This window comes from Dufourea novaeangliae, unplaced genomic scaffold (genome assembly GCF_001272555.1).
Source record: "Dufourea novaeangliae isolate 0120121106 unplaced genomic scaffold, ASM127255v1 scaffold96, whole genome shotgun sequence".
Classification (NCBI taxonomy): domain Eukaryota; kingdom Metazoa; phylum Arthropoda; class Insecta; order Hymenoptera; family Halictidae; genus Dufourea; species Dufourea novaeangliae.
The window spans coordinates 1,303,197-1,327,697 of NW_015373974.1; the positions used below are offsets into that span (position 1 = coordinate 1,303,197).

General features: G+C 37.5%; 7 protein-coding genes and 1 long non-coding RNA gene across 13 annotated transcripts; 4 read left to right on the forward strand and 4 right to left on the reverse strand.

The window, feature by feature from the left end:
- Positions 1 to 224: 224 nt before the first annotated feature.
- LOC107187053 lies at positions 225 to 1,058 on the reverse strand. 3 transcript variants are annotated; one of them, XR_001516196.1, is made up of 4 exons: positions 1,029 to 1,058; positions 871 to 936; positions 692 to 791; positions 225 to 595 (listed from the first exon to the last, which is right to left on the reverse strand). It is a non-coding gene; the product is annotated as an uncharacterized LOC107187053 (long non-coding RNA). The 3 variants fall into 3 exon arrangements; XR_001516194.1 differs by lacking the exon at positions 1,029 to 1,058 and having other exon boundaries at positions 871 to 1,016; XR_001516195.1 differs by lacking the exon at positions 1,029 to 1,058 and having other exon boundaries at positions 652 to 791; positions 871 to 1,016.
- Positions 1,059 to 1,736: 678 nt separating this feature from the next.
- On the forward strand, positions 1,737 to 3,186 carry LOC107187040 (RPII140-upstream gene protein). Its single transcript, XM_015575036.1, has 5 exons — positions 1,737 to 1,805; positions 2,069 to 2,189; positions 2,275 to 2,526; positions 2,607 to 2,855; positions 2,927 to 3,186. The coding sequence occupies exons 2-5, from the start codon at positions 2,158 to 2,160 to the stop codon at positions 3,042 to 3,044; spliced, it is 651 nt and encodes a 216-aa protein (XP_015430522.1). The 5' UTR covers positions 1,737 to 1,805; positions 2,069 to 2,157; the 3' UTR covers positions 3,045 to 3,186.
- Positions 3,187 to 3,622: 436 nt separating this feature from the next.
- LOC107187024 (twinfilin) lies at positions 3,623 to 8,697 on the reverse strand. 3 transcript variants are annotated; one of them, XM_015575019.1, is made up of 7 exons: positions 8,547 to 8,697; positions 8,385 to 8,468; positions 8,187 to 8,303; positions 7,998 to 8,075; positions 7,236 to 7,895; positions 7,057 to 7,175; positions 3,623 to 3,793 (listed from the first exon to the last, which is right to left on the reverse strand). In XM_015575019.1, the coding sequence occupies exons 3-7, from the start codon at positions 8,209 to 8,211 to the stop codon at positions 3,623 to 3,625; spliced, it is 1,053 nt and encodes a 350-aa protein (XP_015430505.1). In that variant the 5' UTR covers positions 8,212 to 8,303; positions 8,385 to 8,468; positions 8,547 to 8,697. The 3 variants fall into 3 exon arrangements, with proteins under 3 accessions (XP_015430505.1, XP_015430504.1, XP_015430506.1); XM_015575018.1 differs by having other exon boundaries at positions 8,385 to 8,697; XM_015575020.1 differs by lacking the exon at positions 3,623 to 3,793 and adding an exon at positions 6,586 to 6,750 and having other exon boundaries at positions 8,385 to 8,697.
- A 995-nt stretch (positions 8,698 to 9,692) lies between these two features.
- Positions 9,693 to 12,017, forward strand: LOC107187082 (toll-interacting protein-like). Its single transcript, XM_015575087.1, has 6 exons — positions 9,693 to 9,881; positions 10,138 to 10,311; positions 10,426 to 10,559; positions 10,641 to 10,845; positions 10,918 to 11,088; positions 11,182 to 12,017. Exons 1-6 carry the CDS (start codon positions 9,834 to 9,836, stop codon positions 11,290 to 11,292), a joined length of 843 nt encoding a protein of 280 aa, XP_015430573.1. The 5' UTR covers positions 9,693 to 9,833; the 3' UTR covers positions 11,293 to 12,017.
- LOC107187079 (peroxisomal membrane protein PEX16) lies at positions 12,011 to 13,599 on the reverse strand. Of its 2 annotated transcripts, XM_015575084.1 has the most exons (6): positions 13,340 to 13,599; positions 13,007 to 13,253; positions 12,631 to 12,898; positions 12,445 to 12,548; positions 12,117 to 12,370; positions 12,016 to 12,029 (listed from the first exon to the last, which is right to left on the reverse strand). In XM_015575084.1, the coding sequence occupies exons 1-6, from the start codon at positions 13,467 to 13,469 to the stop codon at positions 12,025 to 12,027; spliced, it is 1,008 nt and encodes a 335-aa protein (XP_015430570.1). In that variant the 5' UTR covers positions 13,470 to 13,599; the 3' UTR covers positions 12,016 to 12,024. The 2 variants fall into 2 exon arrangements, with proteins under 2 accessions (XP_015430571.1, XP_015430570.1); XM_015575085.1 differs by having other exon boundaries at positions 12,011 to 12,370; positions 12,631 to 12,745.
- A 669-nt stretch (positions 13,600 to 14,268) lies between these two features.
- On the forward strand, positions 14,269 to 15,964 carry LOC107187080 (thymidylate synthase). Its single transcript, XM_015575086.1, has 4 exons — positions 14,269 to 14,810; positions 15,059 to 15,322; positions 15,397 to 15,659; positions 15,736 to 15,964. The coding sequence occupies exons 1-4, from the start codon at positions 14,585 to 14,587 to the stop codon at positions 15,943 to 15,945; spliced, it is 963 nt and encodes a 320-aa protein (XP_015430572.1). The 5' UTR covers positions 14,269 to 14,584; the 3' UTR covers positions 15,946 to 15,964.
- Positions 15,965 to 16,546: 582 nt separating this feature from the next.
- LOC107187083 (uncharacterized protein C6orf106 homolog) lies at positions 16,547 to 18,339 on the reverse strand. The gene is made up of 4 exons (XM_015575088.1): positions 18,180 to 18,339; positions 17,843 to 18,094; positions 16,793 to 17,142; positions 16,547 to 16,711 (listed from the first exon to the last, which is right to left on the reverse strand). The coding sequence occupies exons 2-4, from the start codon at positions 17,998 to 18,000 to the stop codon at positions 16,605 to 16,607; spliced, it is 615 nt and encodes a 204-aa protein (XP_015430574.1). The 5' UTR covers positions 18,001 to 18,094; positions 18,180 to 18,339; the 3' UTR covers positions 16,547 to 16,604.
- A 2,300-nt stretch (positions 18,340 to 20,639) lies between these two features.
- LOC107187063 lies at positions 20,640 to 24,273 on the forward strand. Its single transcript, XM_015575058.1, has 5 exons — positions 20,640 to 21,288; positions 21,700 to 21,949; positions 23,430 to 23,663; positions 23,743 to 23,984; positions 24,068 to 24,273. The coding sequence occupies exons 1-5, from the start codon at positions 20,640 to 20,642 to the stop codon at positions 24,271 to 24,273; spliced, it is 1,581 nt and encodes a 526-aa protein (XP_015430544.1).
- The last annotated feature ends 228 nt before the right edge of the window (positions 24,274 to 24,501 follow it).

Genomic DNA, 24,501 nt, shown 5'->3' on the forward strand with positions numbered 1-24,501 from the left:
CAACATTAGCCAGTTTAGCATCGAGGCCATGCATTCTTAATCCGAACTCCACCTTTTACACACCTCAAACAATAGCATGTACAGTTTCAAGCTCTTATTGATACATATCCATATTGTGTGCTAGTATGCAATAATAATGGAAAGAAATATTGTAAAAATCTACGGTGGACCAGCCATGGGGTCTGTTTATTAATATGTTCAACAGTTGTTAGGTGTTTGGTGTGTATACACAGTTCATGGTGCACTGTTTAATGCGTTTTGTTACAGCCCTGGTTTCCAGCCCACCTTGATGACGACACCCACCCCCTTACACTCGCCCCTCTTTTCAGACGATCCTCCCACCCGTCACGCAAAGGATTCTCCTATTGACGTTCCACCCTCTCTCTGCCTGCTGTTCCCCTCCTCGTCATCCTTTGCCAGCACACCCACGCCGTACTACATCTCCCTATCGCGTGCCAGACCCCCGGCCCCCTCCGCCGCGTTCTGACGTAACAGGATTACGTCAGAACGCCGTCGTACGCCGGCGCGTGTGTCCAATCGTCGTATGCAACCTGGTGTGGTCACGGTTGCTTGTTAGGCTCCCTCTGGTTCGCACCTGAAATTCGATGCTCATGACTCCCAAAACCATTTCCACTGGAGGGAACGTGTTACCCCTTGCCTTCGAATCTCTAGTTACGAATTAAATCTCCACCTCTAGGCGAACTAGCGTTTTTGCTCTGCGTGAAGGTTAGGTCAGGTGGTTACGATATTATTCGACATTGTAGACCCTTTACAGTTGGAAATAGATGATTCTATTAATAACGAGAAAGATATTTATACAGTTTGAGCCATCGATGATTAATTTAGGTATCACTGAGGTTAATGACTTACGATATATCCGTAGGTTTGTGAAGGGATTATAGTCCAAAAAGCATTAACATTGTATCCAGTGCATATCTACAGACGAGGTATGGAAGATAGAGTATTATTAGTATTGTGACTATGCTATTGTTTTTTATAGTTAGGTTATGGTGCACCACCACCAGTACCACGTTGTTGCGGTTACACTTCAGCTGGCTTCGGCACGCTTCAGTTTTCATAGCTAATCGTAGCATAATTGTAATTATATATATATATAATATATCGGATGTTAAAGTATAGTTGTGACTATACGACATTTGTTACATGATATACATCATATACATACACAAAATTCATGCTTTATACATAGATAACGTCGGGTATTGCAGGGTATTGACACTGAAATAGTAATGGGGCTACGTAGCCCCCTGACCGTTGGACAGAAAAAAGCATTGAATGGTCTATTCTATACCGAATCGGTGGTTATACAATAGATGCTATAGCCCTGAGTATAATGCAATTATTACAGTAGAATTTGACTACTGTGGCGATAGTGCCGTTATGACTGTTGTCATATCAATCAGAATAGTTCCATGAAGCCAGAATAGATCTTTTTTTAAATTTAATTTAAGAATAGTCACTCACCGCTGTCATTTTTCGATCTCTGTAATCTCCTGGTCATCCTCTGCAATCGTACTCGAATCTTTTAGCAACAACATTCCCACTAGTTATTACACAGTTCGACAAATATTTATAGAAACGTAAATTTAGAAGACGTAAGATGTAAGAAACTAATTCAAAACTTGCAATGAACTGTTTAAATCGCGAATCAACAGCACATACCGAAACGACCGCGAATTCACCATGCAATTCGTTCGAACTACAGCTTCGTTTCTCGAATTATTTCGATTCTCGAGGAAGACACAACTTTCGAGTATCGATAACAAGTAATCGATTTGTTAAATGTGCGTACAATATAAAAAAAGTTTGTAAAATATGTATAATAACAGTTACATATGTAATTGAACTTTGTAAGACTCATAAAATATTAATTGCGAAAATCTGAATCGCTGTAGTATCTTGATGTAAGAGTAAATATAGTTATTCGTGACATAACCTTATAGTTAGAAGTATATATATATATAATATGCATACATAAGTTGAAAGGAAGATAGGATGTTTCGTTCAGCATTCGACCGAAGAATGCTATACACATTTCTCTTTCCAGTTAATTGGAATAAACACGACATTATTGTTACAAATAAAAATGATTCTGCTCCGGTTGAAGTGGAAACCGTAACACCAGGCGAGATTAGCATGGACAGGTTAAAATGCGTGTTTGTGGACAAGTAAGAACGCATCGATTGAAACTTTGTTTAATTTAACATCTGTTTCAAGCATATATAATCAACTTCATTTTAATCATTCCAATAGAGATGGAAGTCTTACCAAAGAGTCCCAATCCATTATAAGCAATACATTACTTGGCGGACTGATAGGATTCATCATTGGAGGAGTAATCAGAACTGTGGACGTGCCAGAGAATTTCAAGAGAGAGAATCAAGCCACTCTGTTTAGGAATCGATTTGACGCAAACAAGCAACTGCATCAGACATATTCCATAGAATTCATCAAAGGAGGCAAAACAATGGCTTTTAAGATTGGAACTTTTTGCTTTCTCTTTCAGTAAGATTTCCCATAATCAATAATCACATTTGATAGAAGAATCGTGTGTACATAACTTCGTATAATGCTTTATTTCTCAGATCCGCAACAATGGTTCTGTATGCATTTAGAGGAAAATATGATCTATCAATTTTTACTGGTGCAGGTCTTATAACAGGTGCATTGTACAAAATGAACATGGGACTGAAAGGAATGACTGCAGGTGGATTTGTTGGCACTGTTTTAGGGACCATTTATGGGGCTGTAACATTAACAATATTATATATAATGGGGGTTCATCTTGACGATGTATATGATATGCATCTTAAACTCGTAAAAAAGAGGCATGAGTAAGTGTTCACAATATGGTCTTACGACTTTTACTGTTTAATTTACATCAAAGCAATGCTTACTTTTTCAGGAAAATAGAAGACAGAGCCAAAAGTTACGTAGACGAAGAAATGAAGATGGCGAAAGATATATATATAAACAATAAAATGTTGCATCATGCATTGGACAAGCCAAAGGTTGACAAGTGAAAAGTTCTCTAAAACAAATATAGTTAAAACCTTCATAAATCTGTATAAATTCTTGATTAACTGATAATTATCGAGCAACGCCAATTATGTACTAAATACAGAAACAAAATACAAAGACAGTTACTTCAATGCGTGATTGTATCGCGGGATTTTCATTATTTAAAATTACATTTCATTTTATTGAAAATTTATGTATATGTATTAATATATACATATATGAATCCGTTATCAGGTAACATAATCAATTATCGTAATAAGCAATCCCTATTTACAATCTTCATAATACTCTGTGCATCAGAACAAACAAATATGATATAAATAAAATGTAATACAGTTTAAAGTTGTAATTACAGAATAGGCCTGATACTCGAATGAAAATAAAGAAATTGTTTTTCAAGTGTATAAAAAAAAAGAAAAGGATAATTTTTATACATAAAGTGGATAATACTATATGGTTGAAAAAGAAAGAGAACAGAAGAAGATAACAGAGAAGGAATACAGTACGTATCTATGCGTATATATACATATATATATATATATCTCATTCGATTGATTCAATAAATTTTAAAACTATCTATTTAACTATCTCGGTCGGAAGTTCCTAAATCTTGGACCTTGGTTAAACGTTTTGCACCTCTGCCTGGTGGACCCTTAGGCTTTGCGAATTTTGGCTGATGTAAACTGACTTTTGGATGTAACTCCTCTTGTAAAAATCCCTCAGTTAGTTCACTTCCATCATCTATTTCAAGCTACGCAGTCAACACATTTCAAAAGAATAATTATTAAATCACAGATGAAAATCAGGGAAGCGTCGCTTAATTTGTAAGGAACAATTTGAAGAGGTAAGAAAAAGAAAAAAAAAAGAGGAATCAGAAATAAAATCCTAAAATGTATAGGCCTATTCTGTAAGCTCGATGAAAGGTATCTTAAGATCTTAATTATAATTACATACCCATCCAAGGATTGAATCACCGTGCACTCCTTACAGACCTGTTTTATTTGGATAAATTATGATCGATAACGATGTCAAAAAAAAAAAAAAAAAAAAAAAGAGAGAAAAGCAGAAATCCGAATGTATTCGATATCAACTTGTTGAAGATTAAAACAACAAACCGTTCGATTAAATTGCATAATGCTTTATTGTTTGTAGCGTGTTTAGTATTGGCAAGATATACAATTTATTCAATCGTTATAAACCTATAGTTATGTATTAACAGGATGAAAGTAAAATTACACTAGAAACTTACAGAATAGGCCTGGTACGATATTATAAACTAAAAGCGTGTCCAGGCTGCAATATGCGTTGTTACATTAACACGGAACACATTTTTATTAAGAGTTTCTTGAGCATTTTGCAAAAATCTTTCCTTTAATCTCTTTTTCGTCTTGAACCCCTATGTTGAAAGTGCGTACCAAATTCTATGTTTCTTGTACACGAAAAATGTAGAGGAGTAGTACGAAGGAACAAAAAAGTGAAACAACAGTGCTTACAAAAAAAAACTTGTAAGGAAAAATGTAAACTAACAAACTATGAGTATGTACGTTGAGATTCCAACCATAAAGGAATTCTCTATATATCTTTAAGATATCTCATATGTCGAGCCCCGCTTCCATATCAAAGCAAATATGTACGTCTGAAAGTAAGTGCAAGTTAACATTCTTTCATTTTTTTTGTTGTATATACAATGTCACTGCAGATACGTTGCATCGCCTCATTTTTCATCGTGTCGAATGAAATGAATGCCAAGAATTTGGCGCACTTCACTATCGTTACTCTAATAATTAAAATTAGGCCAAACTCTCTTCCAGTGAATCGTTCGTTTTTTGTGTCTTGGACGAAAATTTTTAAAAAGTTTATAAAAAGCTACGAGTGTTAAAAAAATACAGATCACAAAAAATAGAATGCCTCTCGAATATCTTGTTGCTGACAATTAGATTACGGTCCCATTTGCTATACATTTCATAGAAGGAATGTTTCTTTATGAAATTTAAAAAAATATACAGTTTGCCCTCGATAAATACTGATAACTTATCACAATCCAATCGTAACTTCATTGCGGTCAATTCTTTCCCCTCTTTTTAATTCGTTAGGAACACATATGTAAGTTAATTAGAAGACTTTGTTGTGTCGTTATACGTTTCTTGGAGAATTAAGATAATAAATAAGAAATAAATAACTGGAAGCTGTACGAGGACTGTACAAAGTGCTATTTCTTTTATCTACACGAATCTTGAACACTTTGTGCGATTTTTTGACTATACAGCCAATGGGACATACCAAGATCAGTCTTCATACATACATTTGTGGTGTCTAGTGTTTTGTATCATTTACAATATTATAGAACATAATAAATAAATAAATTAAGTGCAAAAAAAATATATCCACGCGTATGTGTGGTATTTGCACATTTTATCACTTTTCTGCTATATTATTCTCGTATTTAACTTACGCAGAGAAGTTAGGTGAGTGGCGTCAGCTAGCTAGGGCACATGGAATTTTCCCTAACTCTCTAATAATCACATAAGGTATGCAAATTACCACAGATATTTATCTGAAACACTCTAGTACCTATAATCGCTAACTCCTATACAAGTGTTTGAATGAGTTTGAAAGTCAAGCCTTCGAGTTTCACCTAACAGAATTATTAATATGAAACGAGACTTATAATACATATCACTTTCCATTGGACTAGGAACTAATTCACACAGTCAACTCACTGGATTTTTATATTTATACATATATATGTATATATATACAGTGGACTCTTACTGTATTGCCATTTACTCCCCTACAGCCCCATCCATGGCAATATAGTTAAGAGTCCACTGTATATATTCGAGCAATAAAGTATAGAATAAAATAAAATAAAGGAACTATAATTACAAAAGTATTCTTGTGAAATCTTTCGTGTAAATTCTATCCTGCGTTCAGATATTCGAAACATACAATTAAAAAAATGCAAAATCCAGTGTGGAAGGCTTCACTTTCAAATATCAAGCAACCGAATCTCATTGCATTCTTACGGTTATTCTCTGGATGAATGGAAAATCATTCATCGCTGTACTTACGAATCAACAAGAACTGCATCCTAATGAAATTGTATTTGTCCAGAATCTCTTTGTAGTTATCAAAATACGCATCAAGAAGACCTTATATCGCGAGAATTTTGCTTTCTAAAATTTAGAAAAATACACCGCACGGTCTACTCTGACTCGCTACATAGATATACGTATCACTTTTGACCAATTAATACTAAATATCAATAAATATCGCTAGTCAATGGAAAATTCATCTCTGTAAGACGCTGCGAAATTCTCATTTAAATTCACCTAATAACAGGTGCAACTATACGCTCGCTAACGAGAACTATCGGAAAACCCATTGTATCGTTCTTTTCTAAACAACGTACTCAATGTTAATATCGTACTATCACAAATTCAGAATTTACGAAGGAAGATGTATCCAATGTACAAAACATCACAAATACTTTAACACCGAAGAACATTCAAGAGTAATGGCGATCGAAGCACATAGAATCGGTTAACTCAAGACACAAGATCGCTTCTGCTTTGATTTTTTCTCGGATATTGTTTGGGTAGGGGCATAGGGCGTTGACGGAGTTGCAGGAGTTATAGCAGCTGTTTCTTTTATGGTTGGAGGATCTTCCAACATGTCTGCCAACTCCTCGCCACTATTTACTTCCAACTAGGATTTGTCAAAATTTCACAATGAAACAACACTTTACTTTTAACGTTAATGTATAATAAAGAGTAGAGACTAGAAGAAAAGAAATATTGTACAGTACAGCCAAAGGAAAATAAAGAATACGTTTATTCTTCTTTATTTTTATATTGAAAACAGTTACCATGATTAATTAATTTAAGTTACTCGAAAGACTCTACAAATGCTCATGCAACTGATAAGTTTGTAACTGTTGATGCATTTATTCAGAAGCCAATGAATAGAAACAAAATAAGATAGGGTGATTAACTTAGGACATTTTGTACTCACTTTTTTCGTTATGTTCACTCCGAGCGATTGAATTAGGTCTAGAAGAGGTGCTTTACACGATGAATATAACATTCTCTCTTTGATGCTGCAACTATATCCAGGCATACTATATATAAAAACTGCAACAAATAAAAAGCATTATTCGGTGAAAGATCACTGTATTTGTCTACATGGCATACCTATGCATTCCATATAATCTCCTTCGTGAGTATGCTTAAAATTATAAAGATGATATCTAGCAGAGTCCGACGGAACCTTTGTTGGCAGTTTATCCAATGAAACATCGCAAGCTGTGACCAAATGTATTTTCTCCTCCTCCAAATCAATCTTCAACTGAACATATTCGTGTATGCCTTTGCCTAATTCTGTAATTACTTGTTTTGCTTCGTCTGTCACAGGGAAAGCAACTCCACTCAATGTTTGATGTCTTGTTTCCACGCTGTAATCTGTGGTGACTGTATTCTTCTTGAGCTCCGCTAATTCCTCTTCAGCGGTGGTTAATGGTGCTGGTGCTGCATCGTTCCTTTTATACTTGTGATAGCCTTCCAAAGTTATATCTTCGGGCACAGTCCCGTGCAATTCTTCTTTTATGGAAGCTGTACCAAATTCTTGCTTCAAGGTAGCTTTGGTCGATGCATAAAGCATTTTCTGCCTGACCGGTGCTGTATCAGGGGACCATGATATGAACAACCAGTCATAACCAGAATCCGAAGATTTGGTGTCAAGACGATAAAGAATATATGCAGGCTGATTCTCGACAATCAGAGGCTTGATCATTTTATTATAATCATCCTGCCACTTGTTCGCAGGCTTGGAGGAAGCAGCAGGAGTTAATTCCTCTGCAAGATAAAAAGCATACAAAATAGGTCCTTAAAAGTCTGCAGTCCGATGATTACTTTCTGTGAGTCTGTTTCGGTGGAAGCGTTAACAAAGGTACTTACCATTTTCTATGGAAACTTTCAAAACCCGTATCTTGCCATCGCGGCATTTGGCAAACAGCTTCTTGAGTGAATCATTCGCTACGATAAACAGATCATTGTGAGCGGCGACGTTGTCGCGAAAATGAGGTTATAGATTCAATGAAATATTGAAAAGTTTCAATCCTTAAGAGTACGACACGCAATAGGTACCTTTGATTCCCGTCTGATGTGACATGATTCAAAAATAGTTCGTTGGGTATCTTCTTTCGTTGAAAATTATGGTAAAACACGCAACCGTTCTGGAGATCTGTCGCGGAAGAACTACCACTACAAACAGAGCGTGTAAATGAGATGAGAACGGGAGAGAAAGAAAAAATCTCGAATGAATCAAAAATCAGGAATACCTACCAGATCGACTCGTTCCGATGAATATTCTCGAGTTATTTCTGTTTAGAATCAGAACGTCACGGTGGTGAACGCGGACGGAACGACCTGTCAAGGATACTTCGAATATATTTCACGCTCTGTGATTTTTTTCAATAAAAAAGACGGAGATAACAGCGAGCAGACCAAAAGAGACAGATAATTGCATCCTCAATTGCAAAATGGCCACCGCGCGGGTTTTTACGACAAATAAATTTCATTCAGTTCAATCAAGATTCCCCTCCTCCCACTCTTTTGCCACTCTTTTTTTCAATGTGAACTTTTTAATTTACGTACATTTTTAGCCTTCCCATATCGTTAAAAATCTTTTTTTATTACTATAGATCAAATATTAACAAGTATGGTAAGTTGTGCCAAGTTGTGCCCTATGTAATTTGTGACTCCACACCGACATTCTACTAATCACAGTGACGATGTGGCTCGAGCTCGAGACCCAAATCATCATGACAAGGTGTCTAAAGATGTCCCAAACAATATCTACTGGTGAAGACAGCCGTAAAGACAGCGTTTAAGGACGTGATTTTTTCTCTTTTTAAAATTATATTTTTTATACTTGTTGCCCTTGGTGAGGTTTTGCCCGTCATAGGTTGCTCATTAAAATTTAAGTATTAAATGCAGAAAAAATATCTTCAGTAGTTAAATATGGACGTTTCTATTGTTCTATAATTAAATTTAAGAACGGTCGTACAATTCATCGTAGCTCTGAATAAATGTGATAGGCGTGGGGTGGATAACTTCATGACCTTTACGTGACCTTAAGCTTTTATTTTGTCATAATGTCTTTTTTTTATTTTGTCATTCGAATCTGTAATAAAATGTTTCAAATTCTAATTTAAGAAGAGAATTTCATTCCATTCGATGACATTTGTATAAATATATTTGTAGCAATTTTCTTTTATGAAAATAGCAGACCAAGAACCCCTCATGTTCTACGACCTTCTTGCATCCATTCATCTTAAATATATTGAATTTTAATAGAAAAAGCAATTTGGAAAAGCGGCAGGCACATAAGAATTTCTGTTCTTTCGACCTTAAACGTTCAATTTAAAGGGTGAATTTTATTCGATTCAATGATATTCGAAGATTCGCAATTTAAGAACAAATTCTTTTTAAGAAATGGCGGACGAAAGACTGTCCTAATACTCGGGCAATCTGTTCAACTGTATTGAGCAAAAAATCTGAATATTCACTTCAAAAATTAAGTTCAAAAAGCGCTCATTTTCATCCGCGACCTCTTTTTGCGACAGTTCTCTAAGATGGCGTGCTGTCATCGTATCATATGTGTGTTATGATTATTTCGATTAGTAAAAAAATTCGTGTAGTTTGACAGGTTTCATTTGCGTTGTGAAAGTAGTTGTATACAGGAGCATAGAAGAATTTTTTAATTTCGTCGTAAGTTTCTAGTACATTGTAATGGAAACCGAAAGACGAACGGATTTATACGAAGAATGGAAGAAACGGGTAAATAGTGCAATTCATGTTGACAATATCGTAATGACCATAATGTACCGGAAGATGTTGCAATTCCCTTTAAATCAATCGAATGGAAAGCATATTAGTAATATTATAATATTATCAAATAGCAATATAATTTGTCATTAGTGTTCAAATGAAATGTCAATATTTTGAAACGAACATAGTGCTTTTGATTGTCTGCACAATTATCCAGGATTGTTTGTAAATTGTCAGTATGTAAAAGAAAGAATGTATTTTCTAGGCCTTTCTGGGCCCTCTTCCTCAGGGGTTCCTTAGAGTAGAGGAACGCAGTGTCCAACAGCAACAAGAGGCTGCAGATGAACAGGCTGCGCTTGCACTTCATCAATTACAGATGCAAAACGCGCCTGCGGTGCACGAGCCACATGTTGGTAGACTTGGTATAACAATTGTTCAGGTAATCTGATGGTTTTCCTGTTCGTCTGCATATTTTGGTATATCCTTTTGATTTGATGTGCGTATATTTTGTAATAACATTTTATTCGTAATTTCAAAAAGATACTTCCTGTAGGCTAATCTAGTCAAAAATTATGGGATGACCAGAATGGATCCTTACGTACGACTGAGAGTAGGCCATGCAGTTTATGAGACACACACATGTTCAAATGGAGCAAAGAATCCACATTGGAACAAAGTGATTCAATGGTATACAATACGAGGAGACTACATGCATCTCCAAATACATTTTCTACTTACTGTATATATATCTTATTTCTATTATTGTAGTTGTTTACCACTAGGAGTTACACGAATATATGTAGAAATTTATGACGAGTGTTCCTTCGTCATGGATGAGTTGATAGCATGGGGCCACATAGACATTCCACCTCAGGTCCTTCAGAATGGAGAGACGCATGAGGATTGGTACATGCTTAGTGGAAAGCAAGGAGACTACCAGGAGGGAATGATAAATCTAGTTTTTAGTTATACGGTAAAGAATGTTAATGATGCGACAGAAAGAAAATGTAGGACATTTCGTTAATGGTTCATTTAATTTCAATAGACCAAGGTTCATCCGTATGTGAGTGCACCACCAATTATGATGGTACCTTCTTCGAGAAGGTATGGTATGAGAAAGTGTTCATCAGTGAACGTTTACACAACACCACCTGTAGCTACTGCACCATCAACTGTGCCCAGTGCTATGCCAAGTGCTGAGATTCAATTGAAACAGGTAATACACGAGCTATGATCGATCGTCGATATTATTGAGCATGCATAATATTATTATTAGTAACAGCGTAACATATGCGAATATCGATTACAGATTTCAGAAATGTTCCCGAACGTCGATAGGGAAGTAATTAAGTCTGTTTACGATGCGAATAATGGGAAGAAAGATGTAACTATAAATTCATTGCTCCAGATGTGTGAATAAGTAGTTTTTTTAACGCTGATTATTCTATTTAATTCCAAAGGCCATATTTGTATTTTCTGCTACGCTGTATTCCTTTCGAAATGTAATATATATTTGCAATCTATTGCCATGCATTTTATGGTATCGTAACATTCAGTAACTTTAATAAGGAAATTCATAAGACTTTATCGGGCAGGGAAATATATTTTCTAAGAAAGTACCACTTATAATGTTTCCTGTATTTATTGATCCTCTACTTCTTTATTTATTGTAAATACAATCATGCGTGATCCGAGTAGCTGCAGTCTTTTGTGTATTGTATAAAAGAAATGGAATGAAGTGGTTTTACTTTCGTTAAAAAAAAATCTTTCAAATTTTATTCTTTATAAAAATATATATAACAATATAAAAAATATACGCGTATATTCTCAATTTTGTGTGTTGAGGGACATAAACGAATGTTTGAACCTAGACTAATATACGTTCTTAAGGCAGTAGAACGTCATAAAATGCTATAAACCATTCCATGTGCTTCTTTGTTGTTTCTAATACCAAGTTAGGGAAGCATTTGTAACTTTTCTAACGATTAAAATATAGTAATTTATAAATTCATAAATGCTACACAAAATAATAAGATTTACTTTTTTTTCACCTGCACCTTCGTTTCCATAAATAAAGTACGTTGACTTGTACGTCATTTTTAACAATGAATTCATCCGTTAAATTAAAATCATTTTTTCTTTGTAGTTCCAGTTACCCTTTAATATAAACATTATACTCATGAATTCCATTTCGTACCCTCATTCCCAGACTTTTAAAAGTGTATCATAATTTCGTGAACTAACTCGACCACACATAGAAGTATGTGCTCTGCCAATGTGGAAGATATCGTTTTATTGGCTCTGCTATAAACTTAGCAAGGGGCACGTTATTGGATAATGCAGTAAGGATCGCGTATATTCTAGTACGACTGCATCTGTCGTAGAACGGAGATCTCAAAATGTAAAGCAACAGAGCCAATCTTCTTTTGTATAATTCTCGTTCATCCTCTTTACTAAGCGAAACAGCTTTCTTGACTTCCTTATTGAATATTTTTAAACTAGAAAAAGAAAGGAGTATTCTCAGATTATTCTATAATTTCGATTTCCTATCCTGTTAACGATAACTATTTACCTAAACAGATCAATGGCTAGTGATAATAGCCATGGTGGCCACTGTTTCTCCCCAGTTAAAGATATACAGCCCAAGTGGAACAGTGGTTTCATGACATACAGACTCTTAAACACAAGACAAAGTAATAAAGTAAAAAAAACAATTAATATCTGATAATAATTTGTAATTTCCTGTACAATGGTTTACCTCTGCTAAAGCGATGTTTCTTTCTGACACAGGTGAACTGTTCAGATTATCCTTAACATTAGACGACAGAGGTTCCCATGTGCGCATGTGTGTTGAATTTGAACCCCTTACACTCCTGACAACAGTGCCCGATCGTTTTAGTGTAAATCCTTCTTTCAACTTCTCCTCGTCAGACTCGTTCAACTGATTTCTATTAAGTGGCTTCAATGGAGGACTCTTTATTACCTTTTCTTTGTACACATGTATCAATAATAATCGTAACACAGTCCTGATAAAAATACATACAAACGTAATATCGGTCCCCTACATTATGAAGCACCCTCTGTATATCATCTTTGTATGCGTTTCCCTAGGAGTCATAAATGTAAATACTCACTTAAACACTTGTATTACAATGACTATAAACCATCTTCCAGATGGTCCCCATATCTTTTTAGCAGATATCTCGAACAGAGTTTCTGTATATTCCACGACAGTCAGCCAAATTTTGATCTTCGACTTGAATTGGGGAAACTTTAAATGCAAACATTTTCCACTGCACATCAACAAATCATTGCACAGTACTATCAGGTTCGATAGGGAATAAATAAGCTCCGATGTCAATGTAGAATTATTGAAACGACCTAGAATGAACTTATTTATTTTGAAAATGTCGAAAAGAAAACAGGATATTGTTTAAAAAAAAAGAAGGATAATTCTTTTTTCTAACCAGCTGTGAAGTAAGATAAACATTGGACTGTTTCTTCCAAATCCGTCAGTAACTTTGGATTTTCTATGGCCCATTTTCTATACGGTTCGATGATCTTCAACACGGAAGTATTTAATTTGTCAAACACCATTATTATCGATTCTTGTCAAAATTTTACGAAACGTCATCAATGATCAATGCTAATTAACCTTGAACCATCGACGTGTAACGTGCAACAGCACTGTATTTTCTACGCTTCCACGAAGAAACACTATTGGCTCGTTCCGATGAAACGTACAAACATGAAATTGCCTTTTTTTTCTTTATATAACAAGTTTAAATAACCGGTATGATGAAAATACAAATATGTCGCATTTATGATCAAATTATCCAAATATGATGAAAAAATATCACATAAATAGGAATAAATATTTTGCAAATGTTTATAAATTTGTAATATGCGTATTTCTTATGTATATTTTTTAATTAATCATTTTTGAACAACGATTCCAGCCCGGTTAAGATTTTTCGTGGCCCAGAACTATCAAACCTTCGAGGGCCACCTTGGTTGAAAAAAAGGGGGGGGGGGAAATTTTGTAATAAAACATACAGTAAAATACATAGATCTTCAAAAATTGAAATTTATCCTAAATAAAATTAAATAACATTTAATTATAACGAACAATGCTTCGTTATATTTTAACAACTTTGATCCAATTTATTTTTACTTTTAATGCATTTCTAATTATTTCAAAAAAGGAAGTAGTGGCAAAATTTCATTCAATTTTTTTTCAAGCGTCACTGTTCTCTAGCAAAGAATTGTCGCTTGTTACGAATTTTATGTTTTTAATAAGGATGAATATATAGTAGATCCTATTTAATACAAAAAGAATTCATAACAATATTTCAATGATATATTTATCTTATAATGTCGTTTCAAATGTCTCTGTAACAGATTAAGCCGTTTGAATTTCATGTTTACATTAATTGATAATGGTGAAGTTATAGGAGTTTTAACCAAACAGAAAGAACGACTGGATACAATTTAGCATTCACGTTACTGTTTTTTCATATACTATTGTGTTTGTTGTTACTTTTGCATTATTTCCAGCGTGTTTTGTGTTATTTAACTCCCAAAACCAGAAGGACCACCATTATGCTCGGGCGTCATTGATGTCTTTCACAACCTGGTTTCATATAATTTTCACAATTTCTTATAACCCAAAGAATCTGTTAAACTACTGCTAAAAAAATTGTTGTTAAATCATGAGTGAACATGAAGTAATTCCAACAGCTAACGGTAAAGAATGCGTGTATAAATTGACAAATGGAAATGCAGAAAAATGTGTTCAAGATCAAAAGCAACACGAGGAGTATCAGTATTTACATTTAATCGATAAGATCATCAAAAATGGAACAAAAAAAAGTGATCGTACGGGGGTGGGTACAATGTCCATTTTTGGGTCCCACATGAGATTCAGTTTACAAGATAGTAAGATAATTTATTACACATTGATAACAGCAATTACTGGATTATGAATTTTATGCATTTTAAGTATTGTTGATGTCTTTTTTTTATAGTTTTAAGTTCTCATAGAACCGTTGAGTGTAGTAAACAAATGTTGTTCTACAATTCTAGTTTCTATAAATTAAACTATAAAATTTTATATTTGTATAAACGTCTGCAATATAATAGTTAGATAAACAATGATAAATGAATTAACTGTTTTTTTTTAATAGATATATTTCCATTATTAACTACAAAACGGGTGTTTTGGAAAGGAGTTGTCGAAGAATTACTATGGTTCATAAAGGGATCAACAAATGCTAAAGAACTGTCAGCTAAAAATGTTAATATCTGGAATGCAAATAGCTCGCGTGAATTTCTAGACTCTTGCGGCTTTACAGATAGAGAAGAGGGCGACTTAGGACCTGTTTATGGATTTCAGTGGAGACACTTTGGTGCAAAGTATAACGATATGCACTCAGATTACACAAATCAAGGTAAACCCTAAGTACAAAGGTACTGATTCATTTGAAGTTCATTGGTATTGTAATGGTAAGTATTTTATAAACAGGCATAGATCAATTGAAGGATGTCATAGATAAGATAAAGAATTCTACGAATAACAGAAGAATCATTATGTCAGCTTGGAATCCAATTGACATTCCACAGATGGCATTACCCCCATGCCATTGTCTCGTTCAATTTTATGTTAGCAACGGCGAGCTGTCCTGTCAGCTTTATCAAAGAAGCGCTGACATGGGTCTTGGAGTACCTTTTAACATAGCATCCTATTCTCTGTTGACTTACATGCTGGCACACATTACAAACTTAAAGGTATATTTATAATATTCACGCAAAAACAGATCCATGAATTTTCAACGGAAACTTATAATTTCTTGTTTATTCTTAGCCAGGTGAATTTGTACATACAATGGGCGACTGTCACGTGTATCTTAATCATATATCCGGACTTGAGGAGCAAATTAAACGCAAGCCCAGACCGTTTCCACAGTTGAGAATAACCAGGAGCGTTGAAAATATCGACGACTTCGTCGCGGACGATTTTGAATTGATCGGCTATAATCCATACGCGAAAATTTCGATGACGATGGCTGTTTAATCGTTCGAATAAACAATAATCATTCGTACGATATTTCTGAAGCATAGAATCTCTCAATAAAGTAAGCAGCTCCAATTTGGTTTCTGAATTGGTGAATGAATATGATCCAACTTGTTTTTCACAGTTTCTATCCATATCTATATCTTTATTTTCTAATAAAAATTATGCTTTTAATAAACTCGTATCTTAGTAATTGTACATATATATATTTATATATATATATCAATTTCTTTCAGTACCGGTTTCGAATGTGGTCCATACGTGTCTGTTACAGCTTTTAAGTTTTCGCAAGTGAAAATCATAAATGTTTCATCACAATTCATACTACACTCACAAAGCAGAGAGAGAAAGAGAACATTTCGAGGACGTAACCGACAAGCATGGACGTTAAAAGGCCTTATGTAAACAACTTTCGAATCTAACAAAATTACAATTATTTCTATACAATATTTGAATCCAGTACTTCCTTAAATCATTCGAACGTCTGTTGGAAATATCGTTTTTTTTTAGTGTGTCTAGCAGAAAATTATTCACCTATCACTGAAAGCAACTGTTTTAAATAAACAAGTCGCACCGTTTTCACTCGCTCGATTTAAAATAATCATTTTCTCAAAAAAAAAAAAAAAAAAAAATTAAAGGAAGTCTCTGGATATCAAGGGCTAACACATTTGTACATCGTTAGACTGTGAAGTACTTAGTTGATGCAGTTGCTGAGTAACCGCTAAGGTGCCACATTCACTCACTGTAATAATCACCCAAATGATATCTAAACAAAACAGATAAATGATTACGACAATGGAGATCTGACAAAGGTATGCAACCAGTAATAAAATGTATGGAGACTCACCACCGAAATAAGAACCTGTAGATGTCATCATCCTCCATTGGCTCTGATAGGTCAAATCAGGAACAGGAGGACTTGTGAGCTCAATGCTCACTTCCGTTGTCTCTTTAGGACCCAAAGATGGAACCGGTACACGTGTACATCCCATTATTACTCCCATGGTGAACTTCAAACAGATTCCATCAGGCCAAGCTTCTGTCCCACTGTTTTGCACCTGCCATGACTTTCGAAATTTCGTGTTAGGTGGCACTGACTCTCCGTCGCCGATCGTACTGTCACGTATCAGCGTCATGCAAGGTAATTTAAACGGAGACTCGAAGTCGAAATAACTACATATGGCTGCCTGGAGGTTCCTGCAAACGAACGGGAATTACCTTTAACGACAGAAAATCAGCCGTATTGTATTGCTTCCCAAGCAGTTAACTTTATCTTATAAAAATGTTAATCTCCTGAAAAAAACACCTGGTCGAAGGGTTCTAAAAGGTATCACTCGTGTTCATGCTTAATTCAACATATCAACTACCTTAAAAGATCACTGAACTCGATATTGGAATAACAACACAATCAATAAGAGCAGGAAAGCATTGTGTCCGAGAATATAGATTAGTAATGGAGTTAAGATAACATATCTGAACTTCTCGCATAATTATTGAACAAAGTATGCTAAGAAGCTATTAATGCAACAAAACTAAAGACCCAACCAGGCTTCTTTAAAGAAATTTTCCTTGCGGGAAATTGAATCAGTGAACTGAACTCTCTATATACAAAACTTACTTTCAGTACTTTTTTTAATCTATTCGTATCTAAGTATGTAAAATGGTTGTACCATAAAATATGCTATATACATTCGTTATCTGATAGTTAAAATTGAATCTACAACGCGTATGATATCGTTGGTTCGTAGTGTTTTCTTTGTTGGCCAGATCAGTTCAGCTTTCGAGGGGTATATTGTCCAACAAGTATAAACATGGCGACAGTAGGGTTAGGTCGCAGACGGAGGAGGTTTCGATCGTCGCTGTATAAAACGGCGTGTCTCGATGGAGAATGTCTCACCAGTTGTTCATATCGAGGAAGAACCTGGCGGTAGTTTCGTTCAGCTGGCTACCAGCCAGCATGCTCTGCAGCTGTTTCACCAGGTCGTCCTTATCGGTGGTCCCTAGACAGCTGAACTCGCGCAATAAATGCTGATCCAAGTCGTTGTCCACGTTCATGATGCGTTATCCTCGGTCGACCGTTCAATGCCCCATGTAACGTGACTCCGAAACGCGTTCCAACCTTTTGTTTTTTTCTCTATCGTCGCGGGCTCTTTAACCAGAAATTTTAAATGTCATCCGTGGGTGACGTTCAACTGTACGCAACGAGTGCATGGATCCCCCACAAGTACACTCACAGCGAGAAACACCGCGAGACACGCGATGATCTTATGAACAGTACAGTCCGTGTAATCGTGGCGATTCTGGCTCGTTTCCCCGTTCCCTTTGTGACGCGTGTCACCTTGACCTTGGGACGCGCCGCTGCTGATGTCGGGAGTTTGTTACAGCTGATAAACAGAGATACGCAAAATCGTCGGCGAGGAACACTCGCGAAATCGACTCGTCCGTTTATCCGCCACCTTGCGCCCGTGCATCGCCGGTTGCATACGATCTAGGGGCAGTGCTTGACCGTTCCCAGAACTTTTCGAATATGTTATGTGCAATAAAAACGTTATTTTAGTAAATGTATACATTTCCTAGTCAATACATGCACTTGCTAATCTGGCTTGTAAATGTATTCACAAGGAACGAAATTTATACTTTCATTAGTAAATTATATTTACATTTCTGGTTCAGTAAAAGCATGCACAAACAAAACGCTTTTGCTAGCATTTATCCATATGAATCATATAACTTATAAATTTTGTCTTAATAGGGACTTACGGTTACATAGGTATAGTTAATTTCCTGGGTACAAATCATGTACGTTATGTTATTAAAATTAATAAAAATAGTACGAAGGAACATTTTCTCCTAATTTATGTTACTAAAGTATTTATTTTACATTACGATTATTTAGAACAATTAGAGAACAATTTAGAAGAAAATCGCGTGTCCTCGGTAGAGTAATTCACGAGCATTCGAAGGTAATTGCTGGTACAATTAAATAACGTTTCATTCGAATACAATTTGAAATTCAAAATTGAAGCGCGCCCGGATACGTACCTAGCCGCGAACGTTGCGCGCGCATCGAAGTCCCCACCACCGCAGCGGATGCGCGCGCATCGCGCCGCGTAATAGTTGAAATACGAAAGACAAGACACAGTCGCGGTCCGAAGTTGATCATGTAGATATTCCGAAATCGTCTGATCGGCAGGGTGATACCGTTTTACAAAGTGGAAGCTCACCGGCCCCGCGTACGAAACCGTCAATCGCAGTGTGTGATCGTGAACGTACAGTGATCCAGTCCAACGATGAAACCACAGTGAATCGTGCAGCAATCGCCACCCATCGGTCACAAGTGCTTCCGATAACAGTCGCGTACGGTTCGCTCCTCGCCGTCGAAGAAAACGGAGCACGGGCATCGATGAGACACCCGATATCGTTTACCGGTCGTTTTTTCGCTGACAGCAGGACCTCGTGATGATAGTTTCACCTGTTTTCTCGACGATCCTTCACGTCGCCAGATAATCGGTACTAAAGTTCACCGAGATCAAGACAGGGAGTCGAGGTGAACGGATGTGTTTCTGATTCTAATTATTCTTGGCGTGGAACTTTTTTGCTGTTCAACGATCGGGTTCGACCCTTGTGACACTTTTATTCGTGTTTTATTCTTATTTTTGGATTCCACTTGGGATGCCCTTGGATGGTTGGCACTGCTGGTGTTTTTACGTAGTTTGTTGCAATTTTGGAGTGTGATCGGTATCGGTGTACATTATCACTGGTTACGTTTAATTTTATGTCTGTATTATCGGACATTTTTGCAATATTTACTGTGCGATCCCTGATTATGCTTGTAAGGGAAGCTCGTTACTCCGAAAATTCCGATTTTTTTTTTAATTTTGTAGGTTTATAGGGGACCTCAGTTGAAATATCGTGCACCTTCTAGTTTTTTCTGATATTCCGTTCTTCAAGGTGAAATCACCCCTATAGAAGTTAATGTGTTTTTTCCTGTATAGCTTGAAAATTATAGTAGCGATAAAAAAAACTGTTAAAATGAAGATTTAATGGATTCCTAATGAATATGTTAAAAACTTGTTTAAATAAACAAATTTTAACAATTTCATCGTACACTTTTGATGAGCATAAGAATCCATTAAATTTCCATTGCAACAGTTTTTCAAAATTGGCCATAGTTTTCGAGATAATTAGGAAAATAGGAAAAGGCACAATTAACATTTAGGGGATGGTTTCGCCCACAAGAACCGAATATCATATTTTCAATTCAACATATAAACTGTAAGAAAATATGTTTGTTTACTTAATTTATAACAATTCATAGGATTTAGAAGAACTCAAAGATTTAGGGCAGTAAAAAAAATCTTCCCTAACTGGTTGACAATTTTCTGGCCAAATATTTCGTCTGCAATTAAAAACGCAAAAAGTTTTAGTTCCGTTCCTTCCATTTCGTTATGAATAAATGTTATTTAATTTTATCCAAAATAAATTTCAATGTTTGAAGATTTATGTATTTAACTGTGCTGTATTACAAAAAGTCCTCTTTTCAACCAAGGGGGCCCCGAAGATCTAATAGCCCTGGGCCCCAGAAAATCATAATCCGAGTCTGCTCCACATTAAAAAACAAAACCCTGGTCTACTAACAAAAAATTACATACAGACTGTGAAATCCACTTAAAAATGGCCCTTCCAGAAATACAATGATCGGACCGTCCTCGGGCGCCGGAGGGATACCGGATCACGAGGTGTCCAACAACCAGCCCCGTCCGACGAAGAAGCGTGTCTTCGACGATCTCGACATAGAGAGCCTATGCGAGGAGGTCCAGAACGGTCGGAAGCGTTACCATCTCCAAGAGATCGAGACCCCAATGGAATTGGTCGCCTCTAATCAGGTGATCGGCGACACAGCGGGATTGTTCACCCCGTTATCCAGCCAAGAAGCAATAGAGGAATGTCCAATGGCTAGGCTGGAGGTTCTTCTGGTAGACGGAACGAATTACACATGGACCACCGTTTCCGAGCTGGAGGCCCAGCAGAGCATCGCTGAAACGTCCCCCAGCTCGCCTTCCGGGCACACCAGGCAACAGCACGTGGTCCAGGACGTTCAGATCGAGGAGACAAGCTACCAGGTGGATCCGAGTTATTGGGGACCGGTCGTGTCAGTTCCAGCCGCCAATCTGGAACAGAACAAGCTGGCCAATAGCCACCCCAATAGCCACCATCAGCAGCAACCGTTCGACGATCAGGAGACTGGGAACCTGTCCTGGCTGCTGGACTTCAAGCTGGACTCTTTCATCGAGGCTGCTGACGATAAATCGACTGCACCCACATTCAGGGACAACCATAACGGTGTGTGATTCCTTCGTTGGAGGGTGTTGAATTCTAGGAATGGGGATACTGATCGAAATTGGGGATTCTTAACAGTTTACTAACCGGTGGCCTATTAATTGGCCTGTAAGATTTTAGTGTTAATAGATCAGAAGTTTATTAATTTATTTCGTGGATCAGGGTTAAAGAAATTGTTAATGTACAATCGTTCCTTGGATCTTTGGATCTACTAAACCTATTAGGTAATGGTTTAAGAAGTTTGAGCAGGCTCTAATCGTCTTAAACGACTTGAACATTACAGAAATTTTGTCCTAGATAGCACATGACGCCTTGAAAACGCCCATTTTACCGCTGTTTGAGGTATAAGGCGTCTTTAAGCCGTCATGAAGGCGTCATGTGATATCTGGGTTGATATTCGATCTTCTGTTCCAGGAAGCAAGACGAAAGTAAACGGACGGTCCTATACATCCGCCTACGTGAACGACATCAGAAGGAGTTACAACGACAACGGTTCGTCGCAACAGGACGCCAGTCCGACTTATTCAACGTTGGACAACCGAAATATACCGTCGTCCCGTTGCAACGGGCCCAAAAAACCGCCCTTCACCTACACGGAGCTAATTGAACACGCTCTCCGAGAAAGGGGAGAGCTAACAGTCTCGGCCATTTATCAATGGATTTCGTAAGTGCTCGTTTCGAAGAATGTTTCACAGGCTCTCTTCTGTTTGCTTCACGACGATCCTTTTAGGTTTTCTTGGCACAATGCACAATAGTTTTATCGCTTGGACACCCCTCTGCACCAAGAATATCCTAAATAGTCTAGGGTAAAACGAAGGTCCATTCTATAGAAGATAAGGGGGTCAAAAGTGCCCTTGGACCGATTCGAACTCGTGACATACCATTCGATATATGTACCAATTTTGAACCCTCTACTTCGACCAGGAGGGTAGTAATAAGAAAAATTATCTGATTATCTAATTTTTGACCCCCTTATCAGATTATACCTTTTACCACGATTTTCCGAATCGTTAAAGTCTCGATATCCCCGAGGATTCCGTAACTGTTCTCTTCATGTTGAACGAAACCGTGTCAAGGTTTTTCACGACGACCTGTTGTTTACAATATTCCTGGATGATGAATCAAATCGAAGAGATGGCAGAAAAGAAAGAACGAGAAAAGTGAATTTAATTATTCAGAGGATCGTCGATTGTTGCTGGCGTCTTGTTAACGGGAATCATTTAGCGAACGGTAATAGGAAATTGGCCGGGAAGGAGTTCAGGGGCTCGACTATCTCGTTTTTCACGAGCAGCATAGCCCACGATCGAACAGGTGAAAGCCACACAGGGGCTGGTAAATTGTGCGCCATTCGTGTGTGTGTGTCGGGGGGGTTGCAGCGTCGAGGAGAGACAGAGAGAGCCCGGTACCAGGTGGTACCGCCGTGTCGGGAGGGCTGCGGTGCCAAGGGGTACCATCTAAGGAGCCTTCCTAACCCACCCTCGCACGGACCGCCCGGCATCGACGCCAAACCACTCGTAAATTCGTAGAAACCTCCATTCCCTATATATATTCCTCGCTGGAAACATCGTCATATTTAGTCTCATACCTCTTAAATCTTTGGAATCGGTACCATTTCACAAACGTCACAATTCATTCCATAAACGAAAATGATTCCATAATGGTTCCAACCTTGGGACAAATAATTATCCTGAATATGCAATTCCCCGATAGAATTGCAATCTTTAAATTTAACCGAAATAGGGCTGGTGTTCGTGGAAACGAAGATTAGTTTAGGATAATAGGGGGTGAATTTTTTTTCGTGGCCAGCGGAGCGTTTATTGGTGCCGTTGAACCCTCCCGAGTTCTCTTGTTCTCTGCTGTCGAGAACGGGGAATTAATTATGGGGGTGCGTAACGCTCCGCGACATCGCCGTGAACAGGTGAAGAAAATTATTCCTGTGTGTCGGGGGGAAGGGGACGAAGGGTTGTAGGCTAATCGACATTTTCATGGACAGTGACTGGGTAAACTGGAGAAACTTTTTAATCGTTCGTCATTATGGAAATTGGAGGAGGGGACTTACGGGACAGATAAATGTAGATCGCCTTAAGTCTCGTTTCGATGAAACTTTGAACAATTAGCGGATAATATTCTCGATTTTCTTTCAGTGAACATTTCCCTTATTACAAGAGCAACGACGATCGCTGGAAGAACTCCGTGCGGCACAATCTCTCGATAAACCCCCACTTCCGGAAGGGTTCGAAGGCCCCACATGGGGCTGGACACCTGTGGGCCATCGCGAACCGTTGCACAGACACTAGACCCAGACAGATTGCTAATCCTTCTGTGAAACAAATCGTCAAGACCACTATGGAGACCGAGAATCCTCGAAGAACCATCAGGTACTCTAATGTGGCGTCTGAATAACATCTGACATCGTGTAAAACAATTATCACTCGCTAAAATTGTGGTTTCTTTCAGTCACATGAATCCTATAGACGAAGTGGAGGCAGCAACCGCGAGCATTACTCAACCAGCTACAGAAGAGGAGACCGAGACCATAGTGAGCTCTGTAACCTTGGAGCACTGCGCAGAACAAATACTCAGCGGTATTAAAAAGGAGGTAGAGGTACAGTATCTGGTCCCAATGATGATGTCCAACAACAATTCAACACAGACTGACCAGCAAACGCAACAGCTCCATTATCCTGTGAAAGAAAGCGGTAAGGGTATTATTGATCAGGTTAAGTGATCCGTGTCTACATATGAGAAAGACAACGAGAGTAGTGACTTGTGCTTTCTCCAGACTTCCTGAATCCAGTGTCCAAAGAGGTGGTTGCAGAGGAGTGTGGACTGATAAGCGAGGGATATTTAGTCACCGATCTGAATCCAGCGACCCTGGGCCTGAACATGGTGGAGCCAGAGATCATAACCCCGGAGAATCTGTTCGGCGAAGAGTTAAACTTTCAGTTTTACGAACTGTCCTCCCCGTCCCAGCTCCAATCTGCCTGACACATGGAGAAGAACAAGCTGCGTTTGATAGTAATCGACGAGCTGCACGTACAAAATGTAGAGAACTGCAATCAGGTGAAGGTCATTGATGATCAGGAGGTCCACAGTGCCATTGAAGGGAACGAGTCTCGGGACGTAGGAGCCAATGGTGAATCGTCCTTGCTAGTCGAAAATGATACCGAGAACTCTGATCCATCCACGATAGTCGAGAGCTGACTTCTTTCATGA

Bases quoted from the DNA above. Each gene is read 5' to 3' on its own strand.
- LOC107187040 (XM_015575036.1), top strand. From the start codon at position 2,158: ATGGACAGGTTAAAATGCGTGTTTGTGGACAA. The intron at 2,527-2,606 runs GTAAGATTTCCC...TTTATTTCTCAG, and splicing joins ACTTTTTGCTTTCTCTTTCA to ATCCGCAACAATGGTTCTGT. The intron at 2,856-2,926 runs GTAAGTGTTCAC...TTACTTTTTCAG, and splicing joins CTCGTAAAAAAGAGGCATGA to GAAAATAGAAGACAGAGCCA.
- LOC107187080 (XM_015575086.1), top strand. From the start codon at position 14,585: ATGAGTGAACATGAAGTAATTCCAACAGCTAACGGTAAAGAATGCGTG. The intron at 14,811-15,058 runs GTAAGATAATTT...TTTTTTTAATAG, and splicing joins GAGATTCAGTTTACAAGATA to ATATATTTCCATTATTAACT. The intron at 15,323-15,396 runs GTAAACCCTAAG...TTTTATAAACAG, and splicing joins CTCAGATTACACAAATCAAG to GCATAGATCAATTGAAGGAT.
- LOC107187079 (XM_015575084.1), bottom strand. From the start codon at position 13,469: ATGGTGTTTGACAAATTAAATACTTCCGTGTTGAAGATCATCGAACCG. The intron at 13,254-13,339 runs GTTAGAAAAAAG...AGTTCATTCTAG, and splicing joins TTTATCTTACTTCACAGCTG to GTCGTTTCAATAATTCTACA. The intron at 12,549-12,630 runs GTAAACCATTGT...CTTGTGTTTAAG, and splicing joins GAAACATCGCTTTAGCAGAG to AGTCTGTATGTCATGAAACC.
- LOC107187024 (XM_015575019.1), bottom strand. From the start codon at position 8,211: ATGTCACATCAGACGGGAATCAAAG. The intron at 7,896-7,997 runs GTAAGTACCTTT...TTTATCTTGCAG, and splicing joins GAAAGTTTCCATAGAAAATG to AGGAATTAACTCCTGCTGCT. The intron at 7,176-7,235 runs GTATGCCATGTA...TATTTGTTGCAG, and splicing joins AGATTATATGGAATGCATAG to TTTTTATATATAGTATGCCT.
- LOC107187083 (XM_015575088.1), bottom strand. From the start codon at position 18,000: ATGAACGTGGACAACGACTTGGATCAGCATTTATTGCGCGAGTTCAGC. The intron at 17,143-17,842 runs GTGAGACATTCT...GTTCGTTTGCAG, and splicing joins TTCCTCGATATGAACAACTG to GAACCTCCAGGCAGCCATAT. The intron at 16,712-16,792 runs GTGAGTCTCCAT...TGTTTTGTTTAG, and splicing joins TACAGGTTCTTATTTCGGTG to ATATCATTTGGGTGATTATT.
- LOC107187063 (XM_015575058.1), top strand. From the start codon at position 20,640: ATGATCGGACCGTCCTCGGGCGCCGGAGGGATACCGGATCACGAGGTG. The intron at 21,289-21,699 runs GTGTGTGATTCC...CTTCTGTTCCAG, and splicing joins ATTCAGGGACAACCATAACG to GAAGCAAGACGAAAGTAAAC. The intron at 23,664-23,742 runs GTACTCTAATGT...GGTTTCTTTCAG, and splicing joins AATCCTCGAAGAACCATCAG to TCACATGAATCCTATAGACG.
- LOC107187082 (XM_015575087.1), top strand. From the start codon at position 9,834: ATGGAAACCGAAAGACGAACGGATTTATACGAAGAATGGAAGAAACGG. The intron at 9,882-10,137 runs GTAAATAGTGCA...TGTATTTTCTAG, and splicing joins ACGAAGAATGGAAGAAACGG to GCCTTTCTGGGCCCTCTTCC. The intron at 10,312-10,425 runs GTAATCTGATGG...TACTTCCTGTAG, and splicing joins TTGGTATAACAATTGTTCAG to GCTAATCTAGTCAAAAATTA.